Source organism: Diachasmimorpha longicaudata, chromosome 3 (assembly GCF_034640455.1).
Source record: "Diachasmimorpha longicaudata isolate KC_UGA_2023 chromosome 3, iyDiaLong2, whole genome shotgun sequence".
Classification (NCBI taxonomy): domain Eukaryota; kingdom Metazoa; phylum Arthropoda; class Insecta; order Hymenoptera; family Braconidae; genus Diachasmimorpha; species Diachasmimorpha longicaudata.
This window is the reverse complement of record NC_087227.1, coordinates 7,012,169-7,027,702: the sequence shown is the minus strand read 5'-3', so window position 1 is coordinate 7,027,702 and position 15,534 is coordinate 7,012,169. Positions and strand designations below refer to the sequence as shown.

The following is a 15,534-nucleotide window of genomic DNA, read 5'->3' as shown; positions in this document are numbered from 1 at the left end:
AGGGGGAGATTGCGGACGCTTATGGAGCGGTATCCATCGTACAATTTCGTGGCGGTGACGCATAAATTATGATGATGAACTTGGAGCCGTAGAACCAGAGATTATAGCGGAAATTGTTGACGCTTGTGGAGTCGCTTCAACAGCGAAATGTCGTAGCGGTGGCGTATGAACTACGATCGTGAACGTGCCTGTGGGTAAGGCACGGAGTACGTGGCATACCATTCGGGGCAGCCCATTTACGATTCTTCTAAGGCCCCGAGAATATTCGAAAATCGATTTTTTCGTTTTTCGCGTTTTTCTCGGCTCCTAGAGCGAAAAGGTTCCCATAAGCGTCAGCAATCTTCCCTATTAATCTTTGTTAGAATAGTCGTAAATCGGCTCACGAATTAAATGCCGTTCTGGAGTGTTGGAACGTCACCAACAGTCGATAGTTGGCCTGACATCCACAACCAACGACGTCTGTTGGGCCTTTTCTGTATTTTTACGATATGTGACACATCGAAACGATTTTTTCTTCGAATAACGTAAAACTAGTTTTAGTTTCAAAATATAAAAGACAGCAGAAAAACCAAAACAATGATCGATAAATCTAGTGAACCTATTTCGGAATCTACCATCGCCGAGATTTGCAGGAAATTGGATAATGACGAAGTGAGTCTTTGGAAACAATCCTACACTGACGTTTCAACATAACCACAATGATCTAGCTCATTCATCCACTTCTTCCCTACATCAGGTTCGCGTTAATGAAGAATTGGAGCTGATGCTCCAGAGGCACTGTCATGTGGAGGCAAAACTCCGTAATATCAGCAAGATCCTTCCCAGTATGATTCTGATACGAGAGGAGGGTGAGAAGTTCAGGACAATGATTGATAAAACCCATTCACTAGCTGAGACAGTCAGTGCAAAAGTTAGACAGCTGGATTTAGCCAGGGTATGTACCGAATATGTGATGATACCAGTCCTCACTGATTACAGAGCAATTGATTACGAGGAAGACCATCAGGAGATCAGACAAATCTATACCATCATATTAAGGGGGAACGCCAGGGTTCTGCCACTGGCTGGATCATTGTCTCATTCCTTGATTTTTTAATTCCCCTTTGAATGATGACATATCTAAATGTCATTTGCAAAAACAACGAAGTCAATATGAGAGCTCCAAAACTAAACGGTTACTAAAATTTTTCTTTGCCTGAAATTAACTCATTTGCGATATTAAAACATTCCAGAGCAGAGTCTGTGAATGTCAGAGCAGAGTCCACGACATTCTAGATCTCCAGTTATGCAGTGAGGGTGTGGCAGCAGCACTGAAAAACGAGGACTACGAGCAAGGTGCTGGACACGTCCGTAGGTACCTCCTGATGGACGAAAAGCTGCTGGAAAGAACAGCTGATGACGTCTCGGGCGATCGAATGAGCATAGCTGGCTCTCTGTCAACTCTGAAAGAAGCAGCATTGCAGCTTCGCTCAGTCGTTAGTCGAAAATTCGACGAAGCTGTGAGATCCGAGGACCTGGCGTCAGTCGAGCGTTTCTTCAAGATTTTTCCCCTCCTGGGGATGCACGACGAGGGACTCCAGAAGTTCAGTCTCTACTTGTCATCAAAAATAGAGGAGACAGCTCGAAAAAATCTTCGCCTAGCACTGGAGATAAAGAGCAAAGACGATCGTGCCCCAGTGATTTACGCTGACACAATGACACTTCTGTTCGAGGGAATAGCCAGGATAATCGAGGTCCATCAGCCAATAATAGAGACCTATTACGGTCCTGGAAGACTCCTTAAAACTGCCCAAATGATTCAGAAAGAGTGCGACAAGCAGGTGAAGCGAATCTTCGCTGAGTTTATGAAAAATCGGAATATCAACAGCAAAGTACAATCGATAAACGATTATAATCGAGTCAAGCCCTCAACCTTGATGACAACCGACAGGAATGACAAGCCAGATCCAAAATTTCTGGACCTTCTTTTGGGTGAACTGACCTTAATGCACACGAGGGCTGAATTGTATATAAGATTCCTACGCAGGCGAATAACAAACGACATTGAAATAGCAAGTCAAGACGATGAGCAACGCCAACAGCAGATGGACACCTTCGAGAGAATGATAAAAAATTCAGAATTGTGTCATGTGATGCAGGACATACTGGGGGCTTATTTGGCACTTGAGAGATATTTCCTCGAGGAGTCTGTGAATAAAGCCCTGGGTATGGACGTGCTGGAGCAGAATCAACAGACATCAAGTATGGTCGATGATGTCTTTTACATTGTCAAGAAGTGTATAAGACGAGCCATCTTCAGTTGGAGCATCGACGGTATTTGTGCTGTTGTCAACATGTCCTGTGGCATTCTTGAGGGCGACTATACCAATCGTCTGAAGAACCGCCTTCGTCAAGGGTATCCAGCTGGTTATCTTGATCTAGCACAAGCCTACAATGCCCTCCAGACCAGCATTCAACAGGGACGTCTGCAAGCATCAGACACTGAGTATGGGAGGTTAATGTTTCTGGCGTATTTGAACAATGCTGACGTCAGCATTGAGTACGTGGAGACATTGAGCAAGAGTTTGGCTAGTGAAATAGACTCGGCGTTTCTCCAAATGTCCCAGAAGGACAGGGATAAAATAGAGAGTTGTCTAGCTGGAATGAAGAATGTCATTGGAACATTGAGATCAGTCATTGATTATGGAATGGAACAGCTCAGAGCCAGTGCTGTAAAACCCAGAGTCACTCCCTGGGTGGATGCCTTTCTCTCGGTCAATCATCAGATCAATGAGGACCAGCTGCTGAGGTACGAGACTGACGAGCCTTTCGTCCAGACTTTGATTATGAATTTGGAGGGGCTTTTGCAGGGCTTCAAGGACAGCCTGACACCGTCTAATTATGATGCACTGGTTGGAATTCTCACATCAGAGGTTACAAGCAGATTAGAGAAAATTGTTCTCAAGTCGACGTTCAATAGAGCTGGTGGACTGATATTGGATAAGGAAATAAGATCACTTGCCAGTTATTTAGCTTCGGCAACTTCCTGGTCAGTGAGGGATAAATTCGCGAGACTTGTGCAAATTGCTACGATTCTCAGTGTTGAAAAAGTGGACGAGTTGATTGATTATTGTGGGGCTGATGCTATTGTTTGGAGATTAACTCCTGTCGAGGTCCGCAAAATCGCTGGACTCAGGACTGATTTTCGATCGGATGACATTAAACGCCTTAAATTGTAATTGCCCATTGTTTTTAATATATTGTTGTTTAATATCTGTGAGACATCTATTATTTATTTTTTTGTATATAAAAGTATTGGGCCAATTAAGGAGACTTTAGTCTTTTTTGATAGGTGACTATTAGGTTAGGGAAAATTTTACTGAAATCAAGGACAAGAAGCTTAAGGTAGTCCTTGAATGTATCACCCCCATAAACATGGCAAGATAATGAGTTAATTGATTGTCGGGGGGCCAATGCTATGGTTCGGTATTGCTGTCCTCAGGACTGATTGTCGTTCTTGACGCTTATTCTGTTAATCATCAACTTGGAGAATTAATAAAAAAGTCAGATTTTCAGCATAAGTACAAATTGATTCTTTATTTACCCTTTAACACGTATATAAATTAACGTAAAAACCCTTACATCAACATTGGCGCAATGTATTTATTATGCAGATTGAATACCGACGGACATATCGATATTGCCGATTGTTTAATTGCATTTTTTCATAGAGAGAGAGAGAGAGAAAGACAGAGAGAAAATATATCTCCGTGGCAAATGCAATAAATCGCAACTATCCGAGACTTCGGTTCTATTTCTCAATTTTCGTTTCGTGTTTCTTTTAACCAATCGATTTTTATCACCTAGTATCATGAATATTTTATATCGTACTCTACTCGCCATCACTTACGCAAACATCTGTTAATTGGTGAATAAATCATATGACAATAAAAATAATAGTCTGCTTGAATATTTATCTGAAATTGTCTCTTATAAAAATATATACAGATAGAGAAAGGATTTTTTTACCAAGACCATTTCGTCTGAGGATTAATTCATGATTTTTTATATTTGTATCTATACATTCATTAGAAAATAATATTCTTGTTAAAAGAGTGATTCAAAATTGTGAGATGCAACAACAACGCTGCGCAACTCTAAAAGTACGGGCAAATTCATAAAAATCAGTAAAAACACGATCATTTAATTCTGACTCGTCTGACGATGTTTTACTAGTAAAAACCTCGAGACGAAATGGACGAATCTCATCTATCTCCTACAATGATTTTTCTTCATTACAATGCATTAGTCTTCTTCACGCCAATTGAATAGCTAGAAATTTATCAATCATAAATGATCAGTACAAACCTGTGATGCCAATCCATAGGGTAGAAAGACGTAAAATCGTTGTTTTCGGTATAATTTCGAATGATTAAAAAATAATCGTCAAAAGCTGATCATTTGGCGTGAATGCTCATCACTTATGGACGATTAGTATCACTGACACGAAATATCGCAGCCGCGGATCTCATTAGCATATATTTTTTAAAAAAACTTTTATCTGTCCTTTACTTCACTAGAATTGGAAATTAGTTGAATCACTTTCGTCGGCACAAGTAGAGTCCTGTCTCTGGGCAATAGCTCATGCTCTTTCTAATTTATTCTTTCAATGATGGAATGTCGATGTATATTTCTTTTTTCGTAATGCGATTAATTATTCTCAGATAAAGGATTAAAAAAGAGATTTGGCATTTTAGGAGAGAATGGCGATGCTACGCCTTGGGCCACCCATACAGACATTGTCGAGACTCGACCATTTTTTAATTCCATTTCGTAGTGCCTCAGTTGTTACTTTGTCCTCGTAAATGCGCGACATTGCCTCGAGCTTTTGGGCTTTGTCTTTGCTCAACGGCTCACTGGGGAAAGTCAGCTCATTGGCCTCGGCAAGAGTACGAAGATCAAAATAATATTTAGCGTAAACACTGGATGGTACGTTGATGTTGAATTGGAGCATTTCGAGAAATCGTCTCTCCAGTTCATTCCTGGAAAAAAATTACAATTTTCCTCTTATTATTTGACCGTCCATTTTACCCCGCACTACCTCTGATTTTTGAGTTGTCCCTATCACCCCACCCTTCCGTATTACCTCCGAATCTACCTCAACGTGCCTAACCTTTTAATTGAATAAAAAACCCTACCACTTGAAGACAAATCTCGAAATTTTACTCACATATCCTCTACTGTGATGTCCTTGAGAATTTGACAATAATCAACATTCCACACAGCCTGATCGTCCCACACTTTGGAGGCCAGGAGAATCGCACCCAGGACTATGCGCTTCCAATTTGCAGGTGTAATATCAATCTCAGCGTACGTTAATAAACGCTCAAGGTACACCAGAGTTATGATAGCACATTCAGCAGTTAATTGGGCAGCATTGAATAGGGTCCTTACGAATTTATATATCTGTTTGTGTTCAGGGTTGTGCTTGTCGTAGTCGTCGGCAATGCCATCTCTCTGATGTTGAAAAATTCCATCAGTATAAATCATTATTCTTACTATTATCTTAAACCATTAATGGCCATTAATTAATTTCATTTTATGTTCTTTCCTATCTCTCTTTAACGTCCGATTAAATTGAAATTATTTAATTGCCTTTTATTCGACTCTACGAAATGTTTGAACAATTTATCTCTGACTTATTCTATTCTAATAATAAAAATGATATCAGTAATAATGACTTACAGTTAATGGATGAACTTTTTCATCAAAAATATCAATCTGCCTTTGGGAAGTTCGATTTTTAATGTGATAATAAATTGCAAGAGCCACACACTTAACCGTGTTCTTTAAATTTGGCTGTGATACTGTGCTATCATCCAAATAAATAGTACTGCAGCTGCTACTTTTTTTGAGGGGTCTAGTGTCCGTTAACTGGTGCTGGCTCTTCTTCCTCACCATTCCATCTGAAACAAAATCAAATTCAGCAAAATATGAACAATGTTTTTTGAGTTAAAAAATTACTGACTTTCTATAGATTGTTTTGATCTCTCCATAAAAATAGTTCCAGCGCACGGATGGAGTGAGGGATCGGAGTCCCAATCCTCGGGTTCTCTCTCACTGATGTGCTGCAAATTGGTAACACTAAATTCCCCTTCTGGAAGATGCTCCTCCAATCCCCGGGCGCCTCCATCACTGGCAAGTTCTTTTCTCCCCCGCTGTGGACTCGAGTACCCACAGCAGCTATTTTTATTTCCCATTATTTCCTCTGACAGCCAGACACCAATCAATCCTTCAATTATCCAGGAAACAACCGTTGTACAGGCGATCAGGACGAGTGTACTAGGCCTCGCTTTTTTAGTTTGTTCACACGGTGGTGAACAATGGGGTGATTCTGCTGTTGTCGACGTGTGAGAGAAATGTAATAAATCACCAATTATTTTCACATGTCGTATGAATTCTTCTGATCAGCTGACTGATAAGTTCCTATTGTACATTATACACATGGCCATTCTGGTATTTATCACAGCCTTCCTAATCATACCTCTGCCTCTCGTCCACTTGTTTCTAAACAACACTGATTTGGTTAATAAAAAAAAACTAATAACTCGACTAGCACTTGAATCGGAGGAACACAACCTCCAATTGTGATTCGATAAAAAATTCAATGGCTCTGGATATTCGTGATTATCATGACTCCACTCTTCCGAATCCAATTGCTGGATTATTGTATATACTTTGCTCAGCAACAAATTGTCTCTGACCACTTACTCACCGGTCTCAGAAATTCACTCATTCTCTTGCGCCCTTCTCTCACTTTTTGGAGTCAATTACCCATTAATTAAAACTCTTCTTTCATGATTTTCACCCGCTCAAAGGCCATCACGAGACATGCAAAATATTCTCTACTATCCGCCATGATCCTGACATATATGTATACATGTAATACACGTATGTGTATTTTTTTTTCTCTTCAAACTTTTTCAAATTGTTATACGAAATTGATATTCTCAATTTCCTGCTACACGAAACAGTTCAGATGTCGATTTAGCATATTCATTGACGAACAATTGGATGAAGAAGATACGACAAAATAGAATATGGTAACTGACATGTAGCCTCAGAGGCCTATATATTGAATTATCGGTACAATCCACATTGCTCTCTGTATTCTACTCGAAAGAGTTGGAGAGAGCACCTTATACATTCAGTAGAGTGTCGTGTGGTCGTAGGGCACATTTCCTGAAACTGGAGAATGACGGTAAGAAGATCGAAATGTTGGCGAGGGGGTAGCTTCGTAGGTAACATCGAGAGTCGCACATGCAGAGCCCTTCGCGGACCGTTGTGTGCTTGGGGTAATTGCCAAGAGAAGGCTACGACTACCGAGAATCTCGTCAAGTTACTCCATCTATAGATTGCACGTTCCTAACCTCTTCGTTTTGAGGGTTTTGAGTGTTGTACCAGGAACAATTGGAGGCGAAGTTTTTTTTTGCTCCACTTCATGTCGATAGACCCTTATTAAAAAGGAATAGGAAGAATTAACGGTTCAGGAATAACATTATCTTCCGCGGGGATAGAAAATCGCATGAAAACTTGCCCTACAATCACCAGCGACATCTCGTGTCGCTGGGCTGCAGTAGAAATTGCGTATCCGCCCACACGCAGACACGAATGGTGGAAAAAAAGACAGACACTCCAGTTTGCATTGAATTGTGATCTCAGTTACCAGTTAATATTTTTGTGATGACAAAATTTCATTGAGAATAATAAATTCCAAAGTCCAACAGCAGATAATTCGTGGGTGCATCGAAAGTACAGATTGGCCAGAGCGGAACAGAAGCAGAACAGAATAAAGGGTAAATTGACAAGTGATGTCAGGGCGACGGGGAGAAATCACTTTATTCTAAAACACAAAAGCCAACGTTCTTTTGTTGTTTATTTAATTATCAAAAATATATGACGAGTGTCGTCCCCAGTGAATGTAGAATTGAGAAAGCCAGGATAGGGAATTAATTACAACAGTGAGAGGAAAAATGACGTGTAGCACGGGAAGAGAGAGAAAAAGAGAGGGGAGTGTGTGTGAGAGAGAGTGAGAGGGGGAGTACCATCGCCAGTGTTATGTCGGCCATGTTAGCAGGGATGGGAGGGTGCGCTGATTGAAACAAACTAAAAAAGAAGAGGTGGACGAGGAGGTGGTGGTGGTGATGGTGGCAGTGGTGGCGATGGCGGGGGCGGTGTGGAGGAACTAGTGCTGATCAAGGAAGAGGGGTAGATAGGAGGGCTCTTGGGTGTCGTGGAACATTTTCATGATTATATTTCGTTGCTTTTGGTTTCCCATAAATTACTCTGGAACTCCAGAATTCTTTTAATCCCTCGTCCCCAAAAGAAAACGCGTAATCTGGTGGCCAATCGTAACGTCACAGGCGTTCGAGTGCACTGGACGTCACAGTGTTAATTATTGCACATTGGTGATATTAGAAATCACGAGGGGAAAGGAGCAAAATTCAGTCTAGATAATAAAAAAAACGTTGAGGATCGAGCCAAATACAGAAGTTTAAAAATCTCCAGAGACAGTGGGGTCTCCAACAACAGTGAAGACAAGAGACAATAGGATTTGTTGTTTGTGTTTAGGAGTGCTTGGAGTGGCATTTCAGTGCGTCACTGTGAGTCCACAACATATGGTTTTTTGCTACAAATTTTTCAGAAAATCGTTGGAGAGAATTATTTGGAATTATTTATGCAGACAGAGGTGATGTCTACTGTCACGCACAAGTGTCTGTCGTGGTTGGCATGAGTCACACGACTCCTTCGTATCCCTGGGATTTTTATTGCATTTTTGTTACTAGTTGCACTCTCCAATTGAAGCTTTATCAACATCACAACTACTTCGTGTTTGTGAGAGATTTATCCCCACTCCGGTTTGGAAGTTGTAGATAGTTTACACATTTAATCAGAGGCTCTCCTAGAGTTCGTCGTAGAATTTCCAATTGTGATTTTTTTTCATTCGTTTTCATTGATGATCTGGAAGCCATGCAAGTACAGAGTCATTCTGGTTGGATTCTTACAGCTGAATTAAATGTTATAGAACTATGTTGAGTTGATAAATTTTCGCCATTGAATTCGGCATCTGCACGATGACGATCCATTTCACTCCAGTTTGCTCTGGGTTATTAAAATTGATCATAACACAGCCCAGCGATTATTGTCAAAAATGCATGTCGTAAACGCTATGCAAAACTTCACTGTGCCCACTGCTCCAATCACTGGACGTGATGAGGTAGCTCGTGATCCTGATACCAGTCAAGTTTTCAGTTTTAAGGTTTTACGGTTTCACTTGGTTGGGGCTAGTCATCGGTGACGTTCTCTGTGGTGTAGATTAGCATTAACTCGTTCTGCACTTTAGTTTTACAAAAAAAAATACTGAGAAAATTGTAGAGGACGACAGCTTCGCAAGACGTGTATCCGAGGAGGAGGCGTGACGATCGGTCGTCCGCTGGAAAAACGGTAGTAAATACGGGGAAGATGGAGATGGCAGAGTTGTGGAAGGGAGACCGGGTTTGAGTAGATGAAATGTCATCATCATAAAGTAAAACGTATGTACATTTTAGCTTGTGCTCCAACTACTGACGATTTGGACTTCAATTTTCGGTGGATTATCAACTGTTTTCGTGAACCTATAGGGAGTTTAACGGGTAATTGTCGTGCGGGAAGTGGGACAATTACACTGAGTGACAGTGTGTACACTATTGTTGTCCATATTTTTCGGGTCAGATTATTTAATTTACCGTTGCCACTGCGGGTCGTTTGGTTTTCTAACGTGAAAGTTGGTCGTCAGAAGTGGAGGGCAGGCAAAGTTGGTCGATCGAGGAAGTTCTGGCGTTCAAGGTGGTTGAGTTTTCGTGATTGAAAGTATTTGAATATTTGATGGACAATTCAGATTGACTTTTCGTAGATGGGATTACAGTGTACTGATATGGGTGCTGAGTTTGTTGACAATAAATGTTTTTTTTTTCTGTCGTTAATGGGATTAGTTTTATTACATTCTCAGTAGTGTTCCTTAAATGTACTGAAAGAATTTGCGGTGATTATGATCATTGGTTTAATCTATCTAATTTAAAGGTTATGATAAACTTGTAGAGTACTTCAGGGGTTTTCGGTTTTGACATTTTTGTGGTTGAGTTGAGAGATAAATACGTAAAGAACAGATTCATTGGTACAGAGTGATACACGAGTGATAACAACAATAGGAATGATAACAGCCAATTAAGTTGTAAATCCAAAGCTCAGTTGGCAAGAAATATCTTTGAGTATAATAAAATTGAATGTACAATGGATTATACGTTGCAAAAGGAAAAGATGAACAACATAACCCCCAAAGTGTATTGTTAATGGATCAACAATTATCCAATTGTCTCACGAATATTTTTCAAGTATTCTTTCTCGTTTACTTTCAGATTGCCATGGCTAATCGTGGGACGGTGGCCCAAAGGCCGAACGGAACACAAGGAAAAATTTGTCAGTTTAAATTGGTCTTACTTGGTGAATCGGCTGTTGGAAAATCAAGTTTGGTACTGAGGTTTGTCAAAGGACAATTCCATGAATACCAAGAAAGTACAATAGGAGGTAAGTGCATGCAGTGCCTGATGATTAACAAGGGATATATTACTACGAATCTTCATTTGCAGCTGCATTTCTAACACAGACAGTATGTCTCGATGATACAACTGTCAAATTTGAGATATGGGATACAGCAGGCCAGGAGCGTTACCACAGTCTTGCCCCTATGTATTACCGCGGTGCTCAAGCAGCAATTGTCGTTTACGACATACAAAATCAAGTGAGTTAAAAATTTTTTTCATAAATGATTAATATCATAAACATTTAATCCAATTTATGATAATTAAATATGGGATAATGTTTCATTATCACAAATTAAGAAAATACTATCAGCTATAATATAGAATAATCTCGAATTTTGCTTTCAAAGGGAGGCATTGTAATCCTCATTTCAACTTCCAAATTTTTAACTCGCATTCTCAGTACTTTATTAAGCTTCACAATAAGATAAAGCTCATGGTGTTCATTACCAGTATATTAATTCACTAAAGGGTTGTCTGTTTTGCCCCATCCTCTCCCTATTATGCGTTTAGATCTCGTTAACATTAATTTATCTCCCCTTATCATTTTTATTTGGAAAAATTTCTCAGGACACATTCCTACGAGCCACGACTTGGGTAAAGGAACTTCAACGACAGGCGAGTCCCAGTATAGTGATAGCATTGGCCGGCAATAAAGCTGATTTAGCAAACAAACGTATGGTCGATCATGACGAGGCTCAAGCTTATGCCGATGAGAATGGTCTTTTATTCATGGAGACGTCAGCGAAAACTGCGATGAACGTTAACGACATATTCTTAGCGATTGGTGAGTTGTTGAAAAAAAATTCCACTCATTGAACTGTCATATTTTCCCATTAGTTTGAACTATTTTAATCGTAGAAATTTGAACAGGTGTTTTGTTACGGGTCATATGATATGATATGACAGCAGTTTATTAATTCTCTGAGTTAGCATAAATTTCTGCGAGATGAGGGGACAATATTCACTAATAATATAGTGTAATAATAATATAATGTACATTAATACCGTGTTTTTTTGGTAACGGTGTAGTAAATTGGCTTTTTTAGCAATAAGTTAGGGGAGCATGCTAGAGCTAGACCTCTTCAATGGTCAATAATTCAGAATGCGGACAAAAAATTGAATAATTTTGTTGTAATTTTAAAGTTTAAGAACAGAACTTTAAAATGAAGAAAAATGGTCGAATTTCACGCTACGGATTCCAAGTTATTGACAATTAATGACGTTCCATTTAGCCCCATTCTGTCATATGTTATTAAAATTTCTCATTTTCTTTGATTGATTAATTCTTTCAATTATTATTGTTGTCATCATTTCTTTTATGGGCACAATGAGCAACTGATTTTTTATTCTTCTCTTTTCATTATTTTTTCTCTTCTCCACTGAATGCGCCTCGTTAAATCGTAATTCTCTTTCGTAATGACCTGGAATTTCTACGAATTCACCGGCTTATTGGGAGAACTAATTTGCTGTACGTCATAAATTTCAGCTAAAAAACTCCCTAAAAATGAACAAACGGGTAATGCAAGCACGAGTGGCCAGGGTCGTCGGCTGGTGGAATCGGAGGGACAAAAAACTACAGCGAGTAACTGCTGCAAGTGATTGAACAAATTCGTAGGTGTCGCTCTCATCCACTTCATATCGGTAATGTGACTGCTGTTGTTTATTAATAATATTGATAAGTGATAGATAGGCGTGGGAGCAATCACTGTGATGTTATTCGTTCGATTAGGAGGTGCAATTTTTTTTTATCAGCGAATGCCACAGTAATTTAATTGAATTCAGACGTGCCATTTGACATTGGAATTTAGATATCGGACATGAGAATATTTTTATTTTTTTTATAGATTATTTTTACGTACATTGGCAGTTGTTTTCACTCGATGTTTTGCCGACAGAGAGTATTTTTTTGTGAGATTGTTAAGTGAGTTGATTGAAAAATAATTCTGTATTGGAATGGTGAAACCAGGTAAGTCAATCTATCTCCAGCCTTGGTCTGGAGATAAGAGATCAAATCTAGAAACAAGAGAAAAGTTTTTTAAAAATACCTTTTTTGAAATGTAATTTACTTGACACATTGATGATGATGTGTTGATTATTCCGGTGCAGGGTGCCCTCCATATGTTGAGTACAAACAAATTAAATGGAATATAATTTCCAGATTAACATACACTGGACATTCGATATCCTGGCAAACATCCTTGGCCACTGGATCCCCATATGAATTTGTACGAGATAACGAGCATCGAAAAAATCACAAAAAAATATTAACGAAAAAAGGATAACAAAAAAAATGTCATAACCACTCGAAATTAACCTAATGAGCAGAGAGTTGTAGGTGGTAATGAGAATCGAGCGGAAACTATTAAATATAGAGACAGCTAAGACGGATTTATAATTAATGATTAATTAAAATTGAGAGAAACACTGTGAACTGAGTGAAGCAGGGCATGGAGAGAGAGAGAGAGTTGTTGAGGAAAAAGTGTGTTTATATGCAGAAAAAAAACTCGTCCAAGGATTCATAAGGGAGAGATAAACAACTTTCGATGAAATTCATAAGACAAAACACCAGCCAGCATGAAACCTAGAAGGAATTATGACCTCGAAAAACAGAAGATGAAAAAAAACAATTGTGTCACAATGTATCCGACGATATCGACCACGTTAAGAAATATCTGTTGGTGAGGAGAGAAATTGAGAGAGATAAAATATGAAACAGCTGAGAAAAAAAAGTCCCGTTTGTTATTCTAGTAGTAATGGACGGTGTTCGTTATAAATATATAAATATACTATATATTAAACAAATCATATATCTCATATGGTTTATGTAAGGAAATAATAATAACAATAATTTGATGATAACTGGTAAATGATGAATGAACTACTACGATTCAATGTGTATGTTTAAATAGGTTATGGATCGAATCGACAAGTTGATAAAAAATTAAAATTCAGCATTAATAATGAAGACATTTTGGCACGCAAATTACAAAAAAAAAAGAGGACATAAAACATTCTTGTAAGATAGTAGGGGCCATTCCTGCTGCTATAATTAAATACTATATATTTTCTTCGTCAGATTGTAATGTGTAATAATAATTATAACTTTAAAATATATTGTATATTAATTCTATTGATCAATCATGGTAAATTATAAATAATTATACAGAAAATGAAAATGGTAAATATGAAAAATGAAGCCTGAAAAAATCGTTAAGTCACGTTGCATTGATTTTTGTTTATTCATCATTGTTTGCCCTGGCATTCACAATTTTACTGAATTTATTAAATAATGACGAAAAGATTTAATTTTCTGTCGTTTGCTTGTGGAATGGTCCTGATGATAATAAAAATATTTTTTAGATTATGTGGGCAAAGTAATATGTGGCTTCGTTGTTAATGGACCTTTGGACCATTGGGGCTTCAAATTTCATGGATATTGTTGCACTCTGCAAGACCAAGTGGCAATCCGCTTGTTTCTTATATTTTTACGCCTGTACTTGTAATCTCCGACAGTGATTGAAAGTATTCTAAAATAATGAGGCTCAACTTATTAATCAATTCAACAATCAATTAAATTGTTTAGAAAATTTTCATTGTCTTTGTCTTCATCTGGATAATGAAGTGATAAAAAAATTGGAGTGTCAGACAGTTTTATTTACAAATTATTGGGAAAAGTCCTCTTATAGCCTCTTTTCTGTTGGTAAAAAAGTGGAGAGGGAAATCTTTTTACATCAACATAGAGAAAAACAATTATTATGGACAAGTGTCCATTTACATGGGATAAAGATTCACTTTTTGTACTGTATTTCTTTAGTCACTTAATTCCCAGGAAATCTATGTTTGGGGGGTTAACGATAATCGATCCTCATTGTTTCATTATCTTCCTGAGGGAAGTTCAAGCTTATCTGGCTCGAATGAGAAGTCAATTTGACACTCTAGATGATTCTGAGTGTATTTCAAATCTTTTTTACTGTCAGCTAGAGTCAAATCTTTAAGTTTAACGTTCTCCCACCTGTCCCACCAACCAATATTTACTTGGTATGTCTGGATTTCATATTGAGTACTCTTCTTCGTTGATTAAATTCTCTGTAACCTTGTAAGTGTTGCATTAGCTGTCTGTTCTCTCGCACTAGCTCATCATATTTAGCTTCGAGCATCGCCACCTGAAGAACAAACGCTTTATCGAATATAAAAGTGAGCTGGTGCCAGAATCAGGGTGACTCACATGCCTTTTCAGGGAGTCTAGCTGGTGGAGGAACTGCAATTTAAAAGTGTTTGTGTCGTCTGTAAATTGTAAAATAGAGAGGGAGTGCTGCAAATTAAGTTCTCGAGTTGCAGACATCGTCAACAACCGCTGGCTTTTTTCAAAATCATCGCAAATCCTCCTGTAATTGTGCTCTGTACTTTTCAGTTTCTCTCGTAATTTGATTATGATGGAGATGAACCACATGTCCTTTTTTTTCTCTTTATAATCAAAATTTCGACTCGCTGAGACAGTGAGTGAAGAATGTTTCTGGAAATGCAAAGGCTGAGGTAAAGTGAGATTTGAAAAAGAGCAGCTACATTAGTCGAGGACCTTTCGTATGTAGATAGCCGACAGGTAATTGCTTGTCGCAAAATGAACTGATTCTATCGTTTGTACTAGACCTGTACCTGTTTCTAGTGAGCTTCGAATGTTTCGTTAGTTTCACATTTATTTTTAAATAAATAATCAAAAAGCCAAAATGAGTTTGGCCGATATATCGGTCTGTGGGACACAGAGGTCGCACCTTAAAGATTCCCTGAAGGTATCAGACTTACGCATGTGGCACACAGAGGTTGTCATTTGTAGATTCCCTGTAGCATGGGGGTTCCCCGTTTATGTGGATAAACAACCCACCCACTCGTGTGTGGAATAACAATCGACTGCCGGCTA

At 38.6% G+C, this 15,534-nt stretch overlaps 4 protein-coding genes across 10 annotated transcripts; 2 read left to right on the top strand and 2 right to left on the bottom strand.

The window, feature by feature from the left end:
* The first annotated feature begins 156 nt into the window (after positions 1–156).
* On the top strand, positions 157–3,567 carry LOC135160578 (conserved oligomeric Golgi complex subunit 4). The gene is made up of 3 exons (XM_064117270.1): positions 157–651; positions 737–934; positions 1,233–3,567. Exons 1-3 carry the CDS (start codon positions 577–579, stop codon positions 3,216–3,218), a joined length of 2,259 nt encoding a protein of 752 aa, XP_063973340.1. The 5' UTR covers positions 157–576; the 3' UTR covers positions 3,219–3,567.
* Positions 3,549–7,173, bottom strand: LOC135160598 (cyclin-Y). Its single transcript, XM_064117310.1, has 5 exons — positions 6,755–7,173; positions 6,008–6,546; positions 5,725–5,945; positions 5,210–5,496; positions 3,549–5,021 (listed from the first exon to the last, which is right to left on the bottom strand). Exons 2-5 carry the CDS (start codon positions 6,237–6,239, stop codon positions 4,733–4,735), a joined length of 1,029 nt encoding a protein of 342 aa, XP_063973380.1. The 5' UTR covers positions 6,240–6,546; positions 6,755–7,173; the 3' UTR covers positions 3,549–4,732.
* A 460-nt stretch (positions 7,174–7,633) lies between these two features.
* LOC135160610 (ras-related protein Rab-5B) lies at positions 7,634–13,757 on the top strand. Of its 7 annotated transcripts, none has more exons than XR_010298593.1 (7): positions 10,202–10,358; positions 10,434–10,602; positions 10,665–10,816; positions 11,187–11,403; positions 12,106–12,260; positions 12,464–12,540; positions 12,778–13,757. XR_010298593.1 is itself a non-coding variant. In XM_064117332.1 (6 exons), exons 2-5 carry the CDS (start codon positions 10,440–10,442, stop codon positions 12,216–12,218), a joined length of 645 nt encoding a protein of 214 aa, XP_063973402.1. In that variant the 5' UTR covers positions 7,634–7,835; positions 10,434–10,439; the 3' UTR covers positions 12,219–12,260; positions 12,778–13,757. The 7 variants fall into 7 exon arrangements, 5 of the variants coding, with proteins under 5 accessions (XP_063973402.1, XP_063973403.1, XP_063973405.1 ...); XR_010298592.1 differs by having other exon boundaries at positions 12,464–12,585; XM_064117332.1 differs by lacking the exons at positions 10,202–10,358; positions 12,464–12,540 and adding an exon at positions 7,634–7,835.
* On the bottom strand, positions 13,464–15,387 carry LOC135160617 (uncharacterized). Its single transcript, XM_064117346.1, has 2 exons — positions 14,845–15,387; positions 13,464–14,782 (listed from the first exon to the last, which is right to left on the bottom strand). The coding sequence occupies exons 1-2, from the start codon at positions 15,067–15,069 to the stop codon at positions 14,651–14,653; spliced, it is 357 nt and encodes a 118-aa protein (XP_063973416.1). The 5' UTR covers positions 15,070–15,387; the 3' UTR covers positions 13,464–14,650.
* Between the last annotated feature and the right edge of the window lie 147 nt (positions 15,388–15,534).

Coding starts and splice junctions, on each gene's coding strand:
- LOC135160578 (XM_064117270.1), top strand. CDS start 577: ATGATCGATAAATCTAGTGAACCTATTTCGGAATCTACCATCGCCGAG. Junction 652..736: donor GGAAATTGGATAATGACGAA/GTGAGTCTTTGG, acceptor TCCCTACATCAG/GTTCGCGTTAATGAAGAATT. Junction 935..1,232: donor GACAGCTGGATTTAGCCAGG/GTATGTACCGAA, acceptor AAAACATTCCAG/AGCAGAGTCTGTGAATGTCA.
- LOC135160598 (XM_064117310.1), bottom strand. CDS start 6,239: ATGGGAAATAAAAATAGCTGCTGTGGGTACTCGAGTCCACAGCGGGGG. Junction 5,946..6,007: donor ATCAAAACAATCTATAGAAA/GTCAGTAATTTT, acceptor ATTTTGTTTCAG/ATGGAATGGTGAGGAAGAAG. Junction 5,497..5,724: donor AAAAAGTTCATCCATTAACT/GTAAGTCATTAT, acceptor TTTCAACATCAG/AGAGATGGCATTGCCGACGA.
- LOC135160610 (XM_064117330.1), top strand. CDS start 10,302: ATGTACAATGGATTATACGTTGCAAAAGGAAAAGATGAACAACATAAC. Junction 10,359..10,433: donor AACAACATAACCCCCAAAGT/GTATTGTTAATG, acceptor GTTTACTTTCAG/ATTGCCATGGCTAATCGTGG. Junction 10,603..10,664: donor CCAAGAAAGTACAATAGGAG/GTAAGTGCATGC, acceptor CTTCATTTGCAG/CTGCATTTCTAACACAGACA.
- LOC135160617 (XM_064117346.1), bottom strand. CDS start 15,069: ATGTGGTTCATCTCCATCATAATCAAATTACGAGAGAAACTGAAAAGT. Junction 14,783..14,844: donor TAGACTCCCTGAAAAGGCAT/GTGAGTCACCCT, acceptor TTTGTTCTTCAG/GTGGCGATGCTCGAAGCTAA.